This window comes from Neophocaena asiaeorientalis, unplaced genomic scaffold (genome assembly GCF_003031525.2).
Source record: "Neophocaena asiaeorientalis asiaeorientalis breed wild unplaced genomic scaffold, Neophocaena_asiaeorientalis_V1.1 scaffold43, whole genome shotgun sequence".
NCBI classification, from domain to species: domain Eukaryota; kingdom Metazoa; phylum Chordata; class Mammalia; order Artiodactyla; family Phocoenidae; genus Neophocaena; species Neophocaena asiaeorientalis.
In genome coordinates, this window is record NW_020173674.1 from 2,750,013 (window position 1) to 2,770,631 (window position 20,619).

The 20,619-nt window shown below is 53.0% G+C and overlaps 1 protein-coding gene across 3 annotated transcripts in view; it reads left to right on the plus strand.

Moving 5' to 3' along the window:
• SHANK2 (SH3 and multiple ankyrin repeat domains 2) overlaps window positions 1-20,619 on the plus strand; it is a 544,903-nt gene that overhangs the window by 102,110 nt on the left and 422,174 nt on the right. For all 3 annotated transcript variants that reach the window (XM_024749302.1, XM_024749303.1, XM_024749304.1), the window contains exons 4-6: window positions 1,776-1,979; window positions 6,518-6,589; window positions 8,606-8,714. In XM_024749302.1, coding sequence (XP_024605070.1) covers window positions 1,776-1,979; window positions 6,518-6,589; window positions 8,606-8,714 — 385 coding nt within the window. The remainder of the gene's footprint in view (window positions 1-1,775; window positions 1,980-6,517; window positions 6,590-8,605; window positions 8,715-20,619) is intronic.

Genomic DNA, 20,619 nt, shown 5'->3' on the forward strand with positions numbered 1-20,619 from the left:
GCTTCTAGAGCAGTTTCTCAGTGGCGCCCTCTTGGCGTTTTTTTTTGGAGCAGGACATTTCTTCATTGTGCTGGGCTGGCCTGTGCGCGACTCAGCATCCCCAGCCCTGCCCCCTGAGTGGCAGTGGACGCCAGTCTCTGGGATCATCTACAGTTGCCACACAGATCCCCCGGGGGATGGTTTTCAGGCTGTGCTTTGCTCAGCACCCACTTGCTGGCAGGATCCTTTCTGCCGGCCGCAGGGAGGGAGCCTCAGGCCCGCTTTGGATGCTGGCCTCTAAGGGAACTTGAGTTCATGCATCCATGTAGCTGGAACCAGAGGCCGACAACGATTCTCAAAGCAGGAACTGGCGAGATATCCACGGCCCTACTCGGTCACCTCTGATACAGCTCCACCGTTGCGTTGGGAGTTTCCAGACAGTCTTCTCATTCAGGCGAAGATGGCAGGGGTGCAGCTGGCAGTCACTGAACAACCGGCCCCCACCCAGCCTCGCAGCCCCGAGAGGAGCTCTGAGCCTTACTCTTGAATTCAGTCTTTGCCATCGGAGAGGGACAGACGGCACATTCATGCCCGTGGGGTCAGGTTTCCCGGCAGTGGGGTTCCGGGCTGCCTGTTCAACCGACCTGTTGTTGAGAGTAGGGGTATCCTCTTACCCAGCAGGGAGGAGCTCTCCCGAGGCAGAGGGTCAGGGAGATAGTAGGGCCTTTTGCATCCTTGGGCGAGCAAAATCCTCCTGCAGAGGATTGGTTCCAGCCTCATACGCAGTCAAACTTCGTCGTTTCTGAACGCTTTTACAAGTGATTAAGCACATTTTTGAGCCCCTGCCGATGGCCATGCAGTAGAATATAATTTTAATTCAATAAAAATTAGAAGCGATGGTCAGAAGGGGATTTGGCCTAACGTTTGTTTTCCTGGTTTATTGGCAGGTCTCACTGAAGGGACCTGGGAACGCGACCAAGTCGTGTCATTCTGGTTCTTAGCGTCTTCGCTCTGTTCTTGAAAAGTGTTCGTGGTTGGTTTGCAGGAACCGTCTGTACTATTTAGCTTCTTCAAAAATTAACTTTCACGGCAACTGATACGATTTCTAAATCAAATCATTCTTCATAATTGCCGTTCTTTATGGTTTGGGAGGGGCGGTGTCAGTGCTTTTGCAGCTGTTACGTTCAGAGTCAGGGGGGTGGGGCGCTTGTGCCCTGGGCTTTCCCATCAGTGAGCTTACGAGAGGGGACGTCCACCTGGGCCTGAGATGCCAAGAGAGAGCAATCGGGGTAAAAACGAAGCCACACGGTAATTCACTCGCGCCGTCGTCCTCACTCTGTTTCCGAGACCAGCTACAGCAGCATCACCTTGAAACTTGTGAGAAATGCAGCTTCTGGGGCCCGACCCAGACCCGCTGCCTCAGACACTCTGCTTGGAGGGGGTGCGGGTTAACAGTCTGTGTTTAACAAGCAGGGAGGTTTGAGAAGCTCGGTACAAGTGAGGGAACTGCCCAGGGCAATAGGTGGTGGGGAGTGATGACCAGCAAACACAGCTGGTCCCAGAGATTGGAGCCAATGGTGAGAGCTGAGGCCACAGAATCAGTGAGTCGATCTGAGCTTTTCCCCTTTTATATTTACCGAAGCGACAAGAAGGTCGTATTTTTCATCCAGAAAAACCAGGGGGTCCAGAGCTCAGAGGAGCTCTCAGGATGGAATGGAAGCACCTTTGGCATCTCTGACCACGTGCCGGGGTGGCATCCTGCATCACTAACCAGGGGTCTCTGTCCTTCCGCGCAGAAGTGCATTCGATTTAACCCAGATGCGACGGTGTGGGTTGCGAAGCAGCGGATTCTGTGCTCGTTGAACCAGAGCCTGAAGGACGTCCTGAACTACGGGCTGTTCCAGCCGGCGAGCGACGGGCGAGACGGCAAGTTCTTGGATGAGGAACGGCTTCTGCGCGCGTACCCGCAGCCCGCGGGCAGGGGCATCCCCTCCCTGGAGGTACTGGTCACCGCCTCAGAGCCTGGGCGTGATGGTGGAGGGAGGACCTTCCCCCAGTTGCACATTTGCTTCGGACTCTGGGAAATCGCTCTTAGCTCAGGACAGTGGTGTGCATTCTCAAGGTCGTGGCAGATTTTGTCCTGATTTGTGGACCAGGGTGCAATTTTTAGCCATTTGTTTTCCTGCTGTGGATTGGATGAACTTGTTGGAGGGACATCTTGGTGTGAGCGGACCGTGGGTCTGACTCAGGCTCGCGTCACCTGGAGCTGTGAGCCCTGGGGACGCAGAATGGGGTTTGCTTCTACCTCCCTTGAATCTCCCCCGACACCCCGCCCTTGGGCTCAGGGTGGCCCGTGGCCATCCAGCTGTTGTCAGAAGCATGACTCCCGGGAATGACCTGTGGGTTCTTTGAGCCTCTGTGGCCAGTCACGTGCTCTTGGGCTGCCTCGTGAAGTGGTGGGTGCATACACCCGGCAAGCCTTACATCCACAGAACGTGTGTCCCCCGGCTCTGCCCTGGGGAGCCCGGGCTTGCTGCACCCTGAGTTTACGTATGGTATTTCCACATGGTATATTTTTATTTATTTTTATTTATTTTTTGCGGTACGCGGGCCTCTCACTGCTGTGGCCTCTCCCGTTGCGGAGCACAGGCTCCGGACGCGCAGGCTCAGCGGCCATGGCTCACGGGCCCAGCCGCTCCGCGGCATGTGGGATCCTCCCGGACTGGGGCACGAACCCGTGTCCCCTGCATCGGCAGGTGGACTCGCAACAACTGCGCCACCAGGGAAGCCCCACATGGTATATTTTTAAATTAATTTTTAAGCAACTATACTCCAATAAAAACGAATAAAAAATTTTCATTGGCGCATAGTTGATTTACAATGCTGTGCTACTTTCAGGGGCACAGCAAAGTGCATTAGTTATCCATCCACATACAGTCACTCTTTTCCAGGTTCATTTCCCATATAGGTCATTAGAGAATATTGAGTAGAGCTCCCCGTGCTGTGCAGTAGGTCCTTGTTGGTCATCTATTTTATATACAGTAGTGTGTATATGTCAATCCCAATCTCCCAGTTTATCCCTCCTCCCCCGCCCCACAACTGTTAAGACAGCGACACAAGTAGGTGGAAATGTGGTCGTTTCTACTGTGACCCCGCACGTCACTGTTATTATCAAGTGATCGCATTCGTTTCAGCTTAGTCAACAGTGAGAGCCTGTGAGTGTGGCGTCGTGGGTGGCATCTGGGCCCTCGAAGGGGGTTGGTCTGAAGTCAGAGACATCCTGGAGCACGGCAGCCCCTCATCTGCACATTCCCAGGTCTGACAGTGACCTTGAAGCTGAGGTTCTGAGACCCCCAACGTGTGTTGGACCAGGGAGAAGGGTTTCCGTCAGGAAAAGCTGGGATGCCCCTGGGGAGTCAAGTGGTTCCCTGTTCTGGCCTCAGTTTGCTCACCTGTGAACTGGGTGTCCATTGAAAAACCCCTTGTTGGGGGCCTGCTCACAACCTGCCCCTTTCTCGGCATGGCCCATGTGCATGGGACAGTCAAGGTTCTGGTCTGATGGAGCTTACACTCCTGTAGGAGATGACAGGCCAGGAACAGTAAACAAACAGCTCATTTGGGGGCTGATAATTTCTATAAAGACAGTAAAACAGGGCAAGAACAGGCAGTCCAGAGCCTACCCTTGATCGGAAAGCGTCTTGGAGGAGGCAATACGGGCCCGTCCCCCGGCCCCCGAGAACCGAACACGAGGAGGCCTGGGAGAGCCCGGTGGGACCTGGGCAGGGCTGTGTCCTGCCTTTCAGGGCAGCCGGCACGCGTGTCCTTCTGCTGTCCCATCCAGGGACTCGTGGCAGCCGAGGCTGAGAAGCGAGCACGTGAGCATGCGTTGCCCCATGTGGATGGGTGGTCTGTGACATCAGATGGACTTGGTCCAGTCCTGGTCACTGTGGGACCCTACGTGCCACCCCTGAGCCTCAGATTCCCAGGTTTGAAATCGGGGGAACATTACTACCATCTTCTTGGTGGCTGTGAGGCTCGGGTGAGCTATTCCTTGGGACAGTGATCTTAGCATAAGGCCAGGGAATGGGCGAGTGCCTGCACTGGTGGGTGCTGTAGCTGCTCCTGCCATCAGCTCCCGTTGCCATGAAGGAGTCACTTCCACGTGTGTTCATGCATCTCCTTGGATCACCGTCCTGCCGGGTGGTCCGCTGTATGGGGCTGAGCCGGGCCTGGAGGTGGACACGCCAGGGGCAGCCTGGATCTGAGCTCTTTGCCTTGGATCGTGGCCGTAAAACACGGTTGGCTACGTATGAAACACAGAGAAAAGAGCAAGAAGAGGATGTGTGTTTCTGAGCCTACATCCCTCTAGCCACAAGCCGTAAACATTTATGACTGTGGAAATAGACATTCTCCTCCATGTGCCTCCTCCGCGTGTCCCCCTCCTGCCAAGAGATGTTATCGACCCCCGCATATTTCTTTTTATAACTGAAAAAGCACCCACTGACTTGAATTCCTACAGATCCGTCAAGTTAGCAAAGTCTGTTACGTCCCCTCACGTCACTCTCAGTGGCTTCTGAAGCCTCAGAGCCGTGACGCGTGAAGATACGCAATAGGGAGTTTCACGGCCGTGCCCAGAATGTGCTGTCCTGGTTGAAGCTAGAATCTGAGGGCTAGAGTCCTGAAACGGCCTGCGTCTCCTCCTGCCAGGTCAGTCCGAGAGGGCGGACACTTACCGTTTGCGACGGTGCACGTGATCCAGGAACTGGGTGCAGCCTGCGTTTCACGGGACTTTCTGATTTCACTGGTTTATTTCGGCACCTAAAAAAATAATCAAGTTTTGGTCTGTGGCACCAAAGAATTTTGTCTGTCGTGGGATTGCTCTTTTGTTTGGAGTGGAGGGGAGGAGCTGATAAGGTGGTCACTCTGGAAACTTCACATGGGATGAGACTTTCAGGGTTAGGTCACCCCCTGCTCTGCACCCTTTGTGTCATGCCTGTGCTTCTTTAAACTCCTCGGAGTGGGAGGGAATCAAGGGAAGTTGGGGAGGGAAGCGTCTGCCCAGCACCGGTTCTGTGCCAGGAAGCTCACATTCAATCCTCGGGGCACCCTGGGAGCTCTGTGATCCCCGTGCGACAGACAAGGAAACAGAGTCTGAGATGGGGCAGGTGTCCAGCCCAGTGACTCGGCTGCTAGCGAAACGGAGCAGGACCCCATGGGCCTTCCCTCCCCGCCGTGTCCTCCGCCTGCCTTTTGTCTGTGGAAAAAGTTTAATCAAAGAATATGTTTGGGCTTTCCTGGTGGCGCAGTGGTTGAGAATCTGCCTGCCGATGCAGGGGACGTGGGTTCGTGCCAATCCTGTGAGCCGTCTTATAGATACTGAAACCCCTACCAGGTGGAAGCAGTTAAGTGCATGGTGACCAGACTGTAGCCATGACATAAGCTGCCACAATTCTGAGAATTGACCTCAAAGAAATGGGAACAAACCAACCCTGGAACTGAGGCTAACAGGATCTAAAGCAATCAAGATGCCGCTGGTCAGAGTACCGATGACCAATTTCAAGATGACTGCCAGAGCTGACCGTGCCGTGTCTGCATGTAGCCCCCTCCCTCTGTCTACAAAAGCTCTAGCCCACTGATTGTCAGTGGGGGGGAGTCGGCCTTTGGATGGGAGTCCACCCTCCCTTGCCTCCAGGCTGCCAGCATCTACATAAGGCAAACTCTCCTTTCCACCAACCTGGCCTCTTTATTGGCTTTTGAGCGGCGAGCAGCCGGACCCCACTTTCCGTTACACTAGGGCGGTGGCGGGGTGGATTTGGAGCTGTGTCTCAGCTCAGAGTCCCAGTGACTCCCAAGCTGCCAGCCTGCTTCCCAAACCCGCCACAGTGCATGTACTACAGAGGCAGCCAGGGCACCCAGGAGAAGGAACAGGGCATCGGGTGAAAGGCGCTGGGGATTCGGAAACAGCCTGCGGCCCCAGTGCACCCTCCCGGGCGCCATCACTCTACCTGAGCCAGGTAGACTTACTCAGCAAGCCCCTCTGTTTCCATGACGTCTCTGCCAGGTTAGAGGAGGTGCTGTGCCGTTTGAAGGAATGAGTCTGAGCCCCAGAGTCCCAGGTGGAGGCTGTGGGCTGAGGGCAGGTGGCTTTGCCAGGCTGGGGCTTTTGAATGTGTTTAATAAAGGTTGACGATGTCGAAGACAGAGCCCGCGTGAGAAGCGGGTCCTGATTTGCTGCCATGCTGACGATGCAGAGGAGAGCAGAGCACACCAGGCTCCCCAGTCCTCATCCCTCTGTGTTGCTCTCATTTCTTTTTGTGACTTTCCAGCCAAAACGGCGGCAGCATCTCCGCAGAAGTTACCCTCACGCTGTCGTAGGCTCTGTGGTGCGAACGCAAGTAGTTTATTTAACACAAAAGGGTTTGCTAGGGAGCCCCCGCCCTGGGTGAAATACCCACGGACAAGGCAGGTGTTTCCTCTGAACGGCTGCGTGAAATATTTACCTGGTTTTCTTTTTTTCCTGTTTGTGTGTCTGTGCCAGTTTCGCTACAAGAAGCGGGTGTATAGACAATCCAATCTGGATGAGAAACAGTTGGCCAAGCTGCACACGAAGGTAAGCCAGGACTGGTTGTGCCGACCCTTGGTGTTCATTTCTGCGTCATCATCTCAGAGATCGGGGAGCTCTTGGGCAGAGGGTTCTTCTTCCTGTGACGTGCTGAGGCTGCTGAGCCCCTGCTGCCGCCAGAGCCCCGTTAAACACCACCATCGTCTCCTCCCGTGTGACGCAAACGCAGTCGATGCCTGCACGTAAGGGAACTAGTATCCCTGAGAGTGGAGATTGGGGCCCTACTTTCTACTCACCTCCTCCCGGGTGTTTCTGGGAAGAGGGGTGGCCGCTCCCTCTGAGCCTTCGCTGCCGAAATAGGGGACAACACTGAAGTAGGTGTCTGGTGCCGCCACTCTCGTGATTAAGGTGCTGTTTACATAAACTGCATGGAGGTGGGACGCACAAGGGAAGCGGGGGAGAAGGAGAGAGTTAAGGAAAGAGCTGCGGGCTGTGTTTCAGGCACACCTGCACTCCGTCAGGGATGCTGTGCCTGTCCAGGGCGTGCAGGAGCTGGAGAGTGCAGTGAGCACCTCGCTCAGCACGGAAAAAGATGTGTGATACCCAAGGATGCTCTCAGATGCCCTCCTCCAGGTCCAGCCCCTCCCCGGAGAGCCTGGAGCGTTCCCTGCAGAGCACAGGGAGAGCCAGAGTCAGGACGGTGCCCGTTCAGCTTACCTAAGCCAGCCCCGATCTGCCCAGGTGAGCTCACCTGCAGCCATGAGTCCACAGAGAGCGTCCCCAACCTCTGGGGTCCCCTTGTTTTTGTTTGTTTCATCCCTCCATTCGTATCAGGATGGACCTGTGGATTTTCATCGCGTTCAGTGGGTTATAAGCTGCCATTCTCATGATTTATTTTTGTGCCCAAGTTGTCCGGATGTGGCCGGTGGCCCTTCTGCCTGGCTCTCCTCCCTCTGGCGCTGTCCCCACCATCCTTTGAGTGCTGACGACTTTCAGGCACAAGACGGTCAGGTTACTCTTGCACTTTCCCTGCCCAGCCCTGGAATCTGCCCACACAGGGGTATTTAGATCCAAGTCTGGTCTGGGCACTTTGGGTTTTTTCGATTACTCTCTAATGTGTACATGAAAATGTGTTTGTGCATTTAAAATAATGTCGATTAGTAAATGGCAATGAAGGTGTTCAGTGAAACCAAGTGTATCCCGTGTCCTTGAGCGTTTGTTAATGTTTAGTCCCAGAATGTACAGAAAGCATCCAGGTGGAGATCTGCGGGCTGAAGGGTCCAGGGGTTGGTTTCAGGGTGACTGGGGAGGGGTGTGGAGTGCGGCTGGAGAACTGAGCCAGTGAGAGCATTTGATTCATCTGACAGAGGCATCTCAGATACTGTGGTTACCATCAAATAGCCCAGGCTATCTGCTAGATGGACAGAAAATTATTATTTTCCTTGCCGTTGAGTCTGGGCAACCTGGTCAGTGTTGAGCCCCTGGTCATTTTGGTCTCACGAGGAGTGACTGACTCCCTCACCTTGAATCGCTCGGTGGCCCAAGCATCCCTGTGTCCACCTGCAGGTCACGGGATTAGCCACAAGTGGGTTAAGCTGAGTGAGCAGTGCCCTTCTGCTCTCCGTAGCAGCCAACGCTTTAGAGATTAGGAAACACAAATACCAAATCCTTATCCTTGGGCCTCGCTCAAAAGAGGATGGAGTCAGAAGACCTGGGGTGCACCCTGGAAAGTGTAGTTTTTCAAAGTGGTTCAGGTGGCTCATCCTTTTGAAAGTGAGGGAACATCCTGTGACTCTCGGCAAGCGCAGAGGTCGGTGGGGGATTTCTAGAACATTCATCCAGGACAGGCCAGTTGCGTTTGCCATGTGCTGGGCTCCGGGCTTGGCCCCGGGGTTCCAGATGCAGAAGGATACTGCCTGGTGAGCCTGGGGACTGCAGCGGTGCCCCATCAAGGGGCAGCTCTCCTCCCTGCAAAGGCGGCCAGCCAGGGTGCACCCCGCAAGGAGCCTTCCTGTGGCCTGAAGAGACATTTCTCTGTAAGACCAATTTTGCTTTTCTCTTTAGAGCAACCTGAAAAAATGCATGGATTACATCCAGCATCGTTCAGTGGAGAAGGTCGTCAAGATGCTGGAACGAGGCCTGGACCCGAATTTCCATGACCTGGAGACGGGAGGTAGGGGCTGGTTGGAGACACTTGAGGAAACCCTGCTGGAACGTGGGTTTGGGGAGGAAGGGTGATTCTGTCGTTCGGATTACACGTGCGTGGGCAGCATCACCCTTTGCTGGGTTTTAAAAGTGCTCTCTCCCTCCTCCGGGAGCCTGTGCTAGCGGCATGGAATCGCCAGCATCCGGGAGGTGCCTGGCGAGTGGTAGGTGCTCAGTACGTACCTGAGCTGAAGGAGAGAATGAGTGAATGAATGAATGACAACACAGAACAGCCGTCTCATGCCAGCCCTGGGAGACGCACATGCACCCGCATGTGCCTAGCGCCCCCTGCTGGAAACCAAGTCCCTGCGCGTGGGACCTCAGATCACGCGTGGGATAAAACGGTACAGGGCTCTCATCCTCCGCCCCGCTGACATGGGGGCCGGAGGATCCTTTCTGTTTCTTACCAGTTCCAAATGGGCATTAACTTTTGTTTAATCTCATCTCTTCTCTTTTTGTTTCCAGTTTTATGGAAATACAGTTGACGCAAAACATTGTATTAATTTTCGGCGTACAATGTAACGATTTGGTGTATGGATGTACTGGGAAATGATCACCACGACATGTTTCGTGAACATCCGTCACCACTCATAGTGACACGTTTTTTTTTATGATGAGAACTTTTAGGATCTACTCTCTTAGCCACTTTTAAATATACAACACAGTATTATTAACCGCAGTCGCCATGCTGTACACAACATCCCCAGGACTTACTTATCTCGTAACTGGAAGCTTGGACCTTTTGAACCCCTCCACCCATTCCACCCACCCCACCTCCTACCTCTGGTGACCAGCAGTCTTTTTCTCTGGGTTCAGTTGTTTTAGATTCCACGTGTAAGCGAGATCATACAGATTTGTCTTTCTCCATCTGACTTATTTCACATAGCATTTTGCCCTCAAGGTCCATCCAGGTTCTTGCAAATGGCGGTATTTCTTTCTTTTTCATGGATGAATGATGTGCCATGGTGGGGCTGGACAGTCCTTTATGCTGGGGGCTGTGCTGTACACTGTAGGATGTGTACGGCATCCCTGACCTTCACCCACAAATGCCAGTAACACCCCCGAGTTGTGGCCGCCAAAGATGCCCCCAGACATTGCACAGTGTCCCCTGGCGGGGGGGGAGGCACCGTCATCCCAGGTGAGAGCCCTGTGCCCGGGGGACACGTGAACTCGACCAGCTGAGGTGAGGCTGTTGTGAGAGCCGAGAGCAGCTCAGGTGAGGGTCTCCATGGCAACTTGGAGCGTTCATCCGGGCAAGCGGGCGATGCTTAGCAGAGAGCGTTTATCTTGGACTCAGCGGACGGGGCCTCCCTCCCCCTCTCCTCTTGGGTTGGGCCGGTCCTCCCTGTGCCAGTGTCACGTATATGTGTCCCACCTCACAGTTGCTGAACCCACAACAGGGGCGGCAGCTGAAGGAGGGAGCTTTCTCGTCACTTGTGGGGACTCCAAAGCTGGGGCAGGACCCGCACCCGTGCTCCTGCAGCCGTGCACGTCCCCGTCCGCACACAGGTGGCCGTGCTGTAATCACGGTCGACTCCTGTCTCCTGAATTTAACTGAGCAACGTGAGAACAGGGCTGCTGGCTTATCGGTGACACAGCTTCAATGCCCGAGATGCCAGGGGACAGGACATGCTTGGATGGGGACAGGAGAGCACAGGCCTGGAGGGGGGACGAGCGCAGAGGCCTGGCTGAAGGTGAGGAGGGTACCAGCCCGGGCAGACACTTGGTGAGACAGGAAGCTGGGGGTCTGTGCGCCGGGAGCTGGGGCGGGGTGACGTGGGCAGGCGGGCTCCCAGGCAGCCTGATGGGTGGATGGAGCACAAGGCAGAGGTGGGCCCTGCCGTCCCTGCGCGGGGCTGACCTTCTAAGGTCAGGAGTGATGGGGCAAGACCCCAGGGGTGGGGAGAAGGGCCTGTAGCAGGTGGTGGGTCAGGGGGCACGGGCGTCTGTGGAGAGTCTGGACGGGGAACGGGGCAGCTGTGCAGGGTTGGATGTTCGGTCTGTGGGGGAAGCAGGTATGGGGCCAGCGGCAGGGGCTCTGCTTCCTTGGGGGGGTGTGTGTAGCTGAGCAGAGGGTCTGAGCACCAGGGCAGGGTGGGCACACGGTAAGCACGTGCTGGCTCTGGCCCCGTGGTCAGCGGATGGCTCCTCTGTGCCCTGTCACCTAGGCTGGCTCCCAGCCCGTTGGGCGGGGGGTGGGTGGGTACCGTCCATCACTGCAGTGCAGCTCCCAGCACTTGGGCTCAGACCACACATGGGCCTGTGGATTCCTGAGCATGGACATGAGCCTTCAGGGACAGTGGCAGAGCTGAGCCAGGCCTGGGGTCTGTGGTCCTCCGGCAGCTTCCAGCCTGGGCTCCCGCTGGCCTGGCCGCATCCGTGGCTGTTTCCCGATGATTCCCCGGGCTGGACACCGCCCCTCCTGCTCCCCCCTCCCCATCATGAAGCAGGCCTGCTTCACTGGCGGTGGTGTCGCTGGATTCCAAGAGTTTGGATCGACTGTTATTCCAGAGCCGACCCTAACTGAGCTTCTAAAAACACATCAGCCCAGGCCCTAGATTATTTCAAAACGGGGGTCAGCGGTCATTTCTCCTGGCCCCGCCTGTAGTTAGAAACGCTGTCCTGGTGGTGGTGGATGGCTTCATCGTCAGAGCAAATGCAGTGGAGCCTCGGGGACCCGGGAAGGAGAGAGACGGAGGCGGCATGTCATCCACTCTCCTCAGAACTGGGATAGACTCGACCCGGGAGCGGCAACCTGTGGAGAAGGTGGCATGGGGTGAAATGAACGCTGGGATTTCCTGAACTATCCCCATGACCACGGCCTCTGGGCTCACCGATCAGGAAGAACGAACTCTGAGAAAAGAAACAGAAACCTGTTTTCCCCTGAAATCCGTGCAAACTGGCACCTGACAAAGCACAGAATTCAGGGCAGGTGTTCCAGCGAAGGCTGAGACCAGGCTCCGACCCCATCCGACTGGGGACCAGCAGTGGGACGCCCGCCTCCCAGGCAGACAGTTCTTGTACAGGACTTCCCGGATCTCAGCCAATAACTACCAGTCATCAGAAGGTTTTGGTTGGATTCTTTTTTTTTTTTTTGGAGGGGGGGCTCTGGGCAGATCAATTATCAATTATTATTTCTTTTCGGTTTTAACATTTAAAGCAGAATTATTGAACAACCCTCACATGGTGGCTGCCAAGTGGTAATTTTCTACATCAGTTTTATGTCTTATAGCTAATACTCTCTGTAAGGCGGAACTTTCCCTCCCCTCACCCCACTCCCATATTTTTGAAATTAGACTTCATTTCTTAGAGTAGTTTTAGGTTTACAGAAAATTGAATGGCAAGAGTAGGGGGTCCCGTATAACCAGCCACCCCCAGGCTCCCAGGCTACTGACATCTTGCGTCAGTGTGGCCGTTTTTACACTGATGACCCTACATTGATACATTATTATTAACTCAAGTCCACTTTTCTTTTCAGTCGGGGTATAGTTGTTTTACAGTGTTGTGTTAGTTTCTACTGTACAGCGAAGTGAAGCAGAGCTCCCTGTGCTCTACAGCAGGTTCTCATTATTTATCTGTTTTATACATATCAGTGTATATATGTCCATCCCTCTCCCAGCTCATCCCACCCCTCCTTCCCCCCCTTGCTGTCCATACGTTTGTTCTCTACATCTGTGTCTCTATTTCTGCCCTGCGAACCAGTTCATCTGTACCGTTTTTCTAGATTCCACAAATATGCGTTAATATATGATACTTCTCTTTCTGACCTAGAGACTGTCGTACAGAGTGAAGTAAGTCAGAGGGTGAAATCAAGTCCACTTTTACACTAGTGTTCGCTCAGTGCTGGACATTCCGTGGGTTTAGACAAATGTATAAAGACATACATCCACCATGATGCAGGCTAGTTTTCCTGCCCTGAAAATCCTCCGTGCTCTGCCTGTTCATCCCTCCCTCCCACTAACCCCCGGCAGCCACTGATCTTTTCACTGTCTCCATAGTTTGGCTTTTTCCAGGATGTCATATGGTTGGAATCGCGTAGCGTGTGGCCTTTTCAGATTGCCTTCTTTCACTTACAAATTTGCACTTCTGTTTCCCCCCTGATTTTCATGGTTTGATAGCTCATTTTTTATATTGAAGTAGAGTTGATTCACAGCGTTGCACCAGTCTCTGCTGTACAGCAAAGTGACTCAGTTATACACAGAGACTTTCTATTTTTATATTCTTTTCCATTACGGTTTATCCCAGGAGGTTGGATATAGTTCCCTGTGCTCTACAGTAGGACCTTGTGGTCTAGCCATCCTGTATATAATAGTTTACATCTGCTAATCCCACACTCCCAGTCTTTCCCTCCCTCATTTCTTTCTAGTTCCGAAGATTATTCCCTTGTGTGGATGGACCACGGTTTATTTATCTATCCACCTACTGAGGTGTGTGTCTTGGCGGCTTCCAGAGTTTGGCGATTATGCTTAAAGTTGCTATAAACCTCCGTGCGGGGTTCTGTGTGGACAAAATTGACGGTGATCAAACATGGTGGGTTTTTTCTTTAAGACAAAGGAATACTTACAACAAGTGAAAAAGGTAAAGGAGGTAGTGAATACGGAAAGTTCTGAACCGGAAGCTGAGGGTGGACCTGAGATTCTGCTGCGGGTCAGTGCCTCGTCCAGCATCACTGCTCCACTCTCCACACCTAGAGAATTTTCACTCACATCCCCAGCTGAGAAGCAGACTGTCCTGGGAAAATGGGGACCAAGGGCAACACATGAAATGAGAAAAGCGAACCATGGGGTGGACGTTCTTGGAAACAAACTAAGTCACGGGCAGTTCCCCGGACAAGGGCGTATAGTGACCCAGTTACAAACGGAGAAGATACCAGGAGAGGATGTAACACAGGCTCCACCGAGAGGCCAGCGCCTTAACGTCTGGGGGACAAGCACACGACTTCCCTCTCGCCTCTGTCTGCTCCGTGGGGTGGCGGTCCCCGCGGGGTGGGGACGTGTGAGCATCGGGTGAGGAGCATGTGAAGTGTCCCCGTGTGGAGCGGCTCGTGCTCGGTGGGGTCTCCAGAACGTGCCTCTCATGTCAGTGGCGCAACGGAAACTCAGTACATGTTGTTTTCTCCTGGCTGCGGACCCAGAGGGAGGAAAACGGGGTTGATTTGGTGGCCGCCCCCAGGTGATAGGCGGTGTGACCAACTTGTCCCAGTTTTCTAGGGACAGCTCTGGTTTTCACACTGACGGTCCCCGTCTGGGAAGCCCCTCGGTCCCGGACACGCTAGCACCCTAGGCCCGTCGCCTGAGAAGTGACGGGCGGCACTTCATAGTGAGAGCCGAGGTTAAACAAGAACCTCCTGGGGCCCGATGATGTGCGCGGGGCGTGGTAGGCCTGCCTCCCTCTGTCCTCGGGCTCCCACGAAGCAGGGCTTCTGTGAGGCCAGCATCCCTGGAGGAGCGGGGGCTCTGAGAGCGGAGGCCGGGCGCCAGGTCGCCTCGAGGCGGGGGCAGAGGCCGGCTTGCTTGCCTTGCTTTCCAGGCTCTCACCCGGGGTGGAAGGGAAGCGGGGTCAGCTGCGGGCCCCCTTCTCCCGTGCCGTGGCTGCTGGGATGTGGCCGAGGCCGTGGCGGACACAGAGGGTCCGGGACCGGGAGAGCCTGTGGTCGCCAAGCTCCTGGATGGAGTCTCCTGCTGCAGTGCCAGGCCGGCCCACGGGGGGAAGAGCCGCCCCCATCCCCGTTACTCCAGACACTGCCCTGCTGTCCTCAGCGGCTCTGCCAGCCCCAGGCTGTACCTGTGTCCTAGCAGCTCCACCCGGAGTTCTGTGACTTTCTTAAAAGCCCCCTGGTAATTGGCAGAATCTGGCTGAGAACCAGACTTCACGTCCCAAGCGGAGAGCTGAAAGCAGCTTCCTTCCTAAGTGCAGGCAGTGCCATGATGCTCACACCTGAACTGCATCCCTGCACTCGGGCTGCGTGGTTCTCAGGCGCCCCTGGGCTGAGCTCGGGAACCCGAGTGGGGCGAAGCATCACTTCCGGACTGAGGGACGCACAGAAGATAATTAAATCCTGGAGGAATGACCTGTCCATGACAACAAAGCAGGCCGTGTTATTCAGACCTTCTAGTACCTTTTCTGATGGAAATTTGGTCAGGTAACGAAGCCAGTAGCAGAAAGAAGTAGACTGTCTGCCAGGCTCATCTCCTGTTTCAGCTGGAACCTCTGGGACGAGATGGATGGTGTTTCGAGCCCTGAAAGGGAGCTAAAACTAACAACTCGAGCAAAACTTCGGGCTTCTGTCTTGCACTGTCTTCCCAAACTTGAAAGAAGTCCAGGCACAACAGAGGCAGGGCTGTAATAAAGCTAGAAACGTCTCTCAGCCCTTGAAGCAGGTCGATGAGAAGCAGAAATTGAGTACGCGTTGGTGGGGCTGTTCTTGCAGAGCCCCTGTGGTGAGTCGCGGCTTCGTTTCCGAGATGCAGTGACTCCGTCAGCTTCCAGGCGGTGATAGCAGCTCGTCCTCCGGGCCGAGATGTGCCTGTTTCTGCCACACGCCCCCGCAGCCGGGCTCCCGGGGAGTCCCCTGCCCAGCTCCCGCACGGCCCAACTAGAAGGCTTCTCGGGCACTGGATTGCTCTCTACTGATGGCGCTCCTTTGGTCCAGATCCTACAGTCTCATCGTAGCCCCTGAGCGAGTCCCTGTGTGAAATTCCCCAGGAATAGCACCTCGGGGACACAGCCCTGGGACCTCGTAAGCACCAGTCTGCAGGGGGTCCAAGACGCACGCAGTACCCAGTGCCAGTGGAGTTAGCTTGAGGGCTGCCGAGCCAGTGACCCCGAAGACGTCTGGGTGCATTTGGCTTGCTGGGTGCAGTTTCTGGTACAGAGAGACCTGTTTTTAAGTGAGAGCTCCAAACAGCATATTCGATCATGGACGACTTTTTCTTATGTGTAATCTGCCACGTTTCAGAAAGGATCATAGGTGACGCCTACAGGTGCGTGTGGTCCAGGAAGATGCAACGCATTAACTGAGAACTTGAGGTGGTAGGGAAAAGGGCGGTGATGTGGTGGCAGAGACGGGGCCCCCGGGGGTGAGCCTTGGCTTTGGGGACGGTGGCAGAGCCGGCCGGAGGGGGAGGGGGATGTCAGTCAGGTGACCCATGACAGGCACACACAGCCTTGGGTAGGTGGTGTCCCCAGGGGGCCACGTGGGGACAGCCAACGGCAGCATTTTTACGTGAAATCGTCAGCCGAAACATGAACCTTGGGGTGCGTTTTTTCACAGCTCTTTTGAATGATTACTTTACGGCAGTTTTAGACTTACGGGATGTGTCCCCCTCCATGCCCCACACTCATTTTTCCCCGTCACCGTCTTACGTGAGTAGCGTACGTTAGTTATGATTAATGAACCGATATTGACGTGTTATAATTAACTCACGCCCATGCTTTCGTTCGTAGTTCCTGAAGGTCCGTCTTCTGTTCCAGGATCCCTCATGACAGGTAGCCCTCCCGTCTCCGTAGGCCCCTCTTGGCTGGGACAGTTTCTAGGGCTTTCCTTGCTTTTGATGACCTTGGCAGTTTTGGGACTGGTGCGGTGTTCTGTAGCACGTCCCTCTGCTGAGGCTTGTCTCAAGTTTAGGTCATGATTAGATGGGGGTCGTACGTAGGTTTGGGAAGAAGGCTGCAGGGACAGATGCCCTTCTCATCGCACCGTATCAAGGGCACACCTCTCACTGTGGTGTGGACCTTTCTCCCCTGGCTGAGGTGTGCTTCTCAGGCTTCCCACTGTAGTTAACTCTTTCCCCCCCTTTATGGACTGTCCTCTTCGGAAGGAAGTCACTAAACCCAGCCCACACTTAAAGATGAGCAGTTCCGTCCCACCTCCTGGACGGCAGTGTAGCTCCATAAATTACTTGGAATTCTTCTGCAGAGGAAAGAATTCATTTATTTATGTAGTTATTTTTATCAGTGTGGACTCATGGATATTTAATTTACACCTTGCGTTATAATACAGGGCTACTTGACATATTTTGTTGTTCAAATGGCTCCAGCTTTGGCCATTGGGAGCTCTTTCATTTGGCTACTGTGTCTTTTTCTTTTTTTTTTAATAGAAGTGTTACTTCTTTTTTAAAAAAAATATTTATTATTTGTTTATTTATTTATTTTTGCTGCACCAGCTCTTAGTTGCAGCACGGGGGATCCTCCCGGCAGCATGTGGACTTAGTTGCGGCATGCATGTGGGATCCAGTTCCCCGACCAGGGATTGAACCTGGGCCCCCTGCATTGGGAGCACGGAGTCTTACCCACCGGACCACCAGGGAAGTCCCACCTGTGTCCTTTTGACACACACCCATCAATATGGATGATGATGGTGATGATGGCGATGATGATTTGACCACTTTCTTGCTTCCTGGCACCAGAAGGTGTTTCAGGCTCATTCTGTATGTTTCCTGCTCCAGTCCTAGAATCTGCAGTTCCTCCCAAGTGCCCTGGAAGAGTGGTCTTAGAAACCAAGATCTGGGTGCTGGGTGTGCTCATTGCCACTGGGGAGTAGTTCCTTCTGAGCTCTCTCAGAGGAAAGAACAAGGAGATACATGTGTGTACCAATCTATAAATGCTTCTATGTGTTGCCACCTGAATCTGTATTAAGCGAAACGTGAGTTCATACTGACCTCCCCAATCCTAATCCATTACCAGGGGGATCGTTCTCTCCTCTCCTTGCTTTTCTGTGACCTCCCACGCAGACAGTGAGGAGCCTGGCTTCCACTTTCTGCCGTCTGTGTATTTAATTGCTCAATTCCAGGCACCTGTATAGTGGTTTCTAGATTGTTGACCTGCACCCCACAGTGGAAAGCAGCTTTATCAACTAGAGAACCGTGCTTGCATGAAGTTCTTCTGCCTTTTGTCTTTCAGACTCTACTCATTCCCACAGTTACATAGGTCAGCACTTTATTCCCCCACCTCCTCCAGTGGGGTTGTTTCTAACGTTTTTAATACAATTAGACTCTTTTGTCACATTCTGCATTCTATCCTGGGATCCCACATCCCCTGAATGAACTTTTGAGCTTTATTTTAAAAATTTGCATACATTAAGCTTCACTCTTTGTGCTGTAGAGTTTATGATTTTGACAGATATTTAATTCTTATGTTCACCATTACAGTGTCATACAGAACAGTTTTGCAACTTTTTAAAAAAATCCCCTGTGCCTTTCACCTATTCAATCCTGCCCCTCTCTGGAGCCCCTGGCAACCACTGATCTGTTTACCATCTCCATAGTTTTAAGTTTTCCAGAATATCATATCATTGGAATTATACAGTGTGTAGATTTTTCGGACTGGCTTCTTTCACTTAACCACATGCATTTAAGATTTAGCTGTATCTTTTTTTTTTTTTTTTTTTGGTTAATTTTTTGCGGTACGCGGGCCTCTCCCGCTGTGGAGCACAGGCTCCGGACACTCAGGCTCAGCGGCCATGGCTCACGGGCGCAGCCACTCCGCAGCACGTGGGATCTTCCCGGACCGGGGCACGAACCCACGTCCCCTCCATCGGCAGGCGGGCTCTCAACCGCTGCGCCACCAGGGAAGCCCCTAGCTGTATCTTTTTTATGACTTGATAGCACTTTCCTTTTTAATCACTAAATAATCCACTGTATGGATGTCCTGGTTTTGTTTATCTGTTCACCTATTGAAGGGCTTCTTGGTTGCTTCCAGCTTTTGGTGAATATGGACAAAACTGCTGCAAACACTTGTGTGTAGGTTGTGGTGTGGACATAAGTTTTCAGATTGGTTGTGTGAATACCAAGGAGTACAGTTGTTGGATCATATGGTAAAACATCTTTTAGTTTAGAAAGAGACTGCCAGACTGTCTTCCTAAGTGGCTGTACCATTTTTGCCTTCCTCCCAGCAGTGATGAGAGTTCTCTGTTGTTGCTCTGCATCTTTGCCAGAAGTTGGGTTTGTCAGTGTTTTGGATTCTATCCACGCTAATAGGTGTGTAGTGGGATCTCATTGTTCTAGCCTTGAATGTTTACTTGCTCAAAATGTCCTATGCTTTCCAAATTCTTCGTTTGATAGGTCCCATGTGTCTGCTTCAAACCACATTAGTACCAGTGTGTCTGTGTGTGTGTGTTTTTTTTGCCCAGGGCTTTAGTTGTAAGAAAATCACAGCCCATTGGGACTTCCCTGGTGGTGCAGTGGTTAAGAATCCGCCTGCCAACGCAGGGGACACGGGTTCGAGCCCTGGTCTGGGAAGATCCCACAGGCCGCGGAGCAGATAAGCCCGTGTGCCACAACTACTGAGCCTGCGCTCTAGGGCCCGTGAGCCGCAACTACTGAGCCCGCGTGCCACAACTACTGAAGCTCGCGTGCCTAGAGCCCATGCTCCGCAACGAGAGAAGCCACCACAGTGAGAAGCCTGCGCACCGCGATGAAGAGCAGCCCCCGCTCGCCGCAACTAGAGAAAGCCCAAGTGCAGCAACGAAGACCCGACACAGCCAAAAATAAATCAGTTAATTTAAAAAATAGTAATGCTTTAAAAAAAAAAAAAACAACAAAGGAAAATCACAGGTCATAGACCACTTCTCAGAGCTGCCCTCCCTGATTTTGCTATTGGAAGGACAAAAGTCACAACTTCTCACCCATGCCTTCTCCACAACCTGATGGACAAATGGGACCGCATGTCCCGTTCCCCTCATGGTCCGCGCAGCCAACACCAACAAGCCCAGGACACCTGTCTGGGAGCAAGAACCATCCACTTTTTAAAAAATTTTATTGAAGTAGAGTTGACTTACAATGTTGTGTTAGTTTTTGCTGTATAGCAAAGTGATTCAGTCATGCCTGTATATATATATATATATATATATGTATATACCTTTTCATATCCTTTTCCATGGTGGTTTATCACAGGATGTTGACTATTGTTCCATGCGCTCTACAGCAGGACCTCGTGGTTTATCCGTTCTCTATATAATATCGGTAACTTGCATCTGCTGATCCCAAACTCCTGATACTTCTGCCCCCGCAGCCCCTCCCCCTTGGCAATCTCAAGTCTGAAGAACCATCCGCTTTTAAACTGTTTGATCTCCAAGCAGTTGCTATGCGCATTCTACCTTCACAGGCCTAGTCCTATCTGACGTAATTCTATCAGGGGAACGGAGAACCTGCACGCAGGGCTTTCCTGGTGCTGTTGGAAATTCTGCTCATCTGGGTCCAGCAAGGCCAGATCTGATAACTCTTATGAAACTAGCCAGATCACCTCTTGGTAACAGAGATTTTTATCTGGAACACGAGGCCCTTGTTCTTTTCACCAAAATCTCTTCACCTTGCCTCCGTGCTTTTGTTCCCTATTGTCAAAGATTCCCCTCACAGAAAAGAGATTTGTGTCTGTTTCTCCCTGTCAGTCTCTGACCACAAATCTCGGCCTCGTGAACCCACTCGGGACTGTCTGCTCTGCAGCACATCTGAGCACCGACGCCAGAGTCGGGGAGACCGTGAGGATGGATGGTCAGGACTGTTCCGTTTGTGGCAGGTAGTGGGAATGCAAGGATGGCTCCGCTGGCTTGTGGACCAACATGGGAGCCCGTCTCTGGAATGCTCGGGGGTGCTGACAGTTTGGGGGAAACCCACCATCGCCATCCACTCTGCTTAATGGCCTCAAAGGCCCGTGGGTCGTTTGGACGAGTCTCACATGCTGGCCTGGGAGCTCTTCACGGGAAAGTGTCCGCCCTCGAGAGCCATGACTGTTCAGAGGAAGATAACTGTAAATCTCCTTCTCTTTCATGGTCGGGGGTGGGTTATTAATCAAATATTCTGGTGGATAGGGATCCCTGTTTTAGCATACTGGAAGATTTTGTGATTTTTTTTTTTTTTTTTTTTTTTTCTTGTATG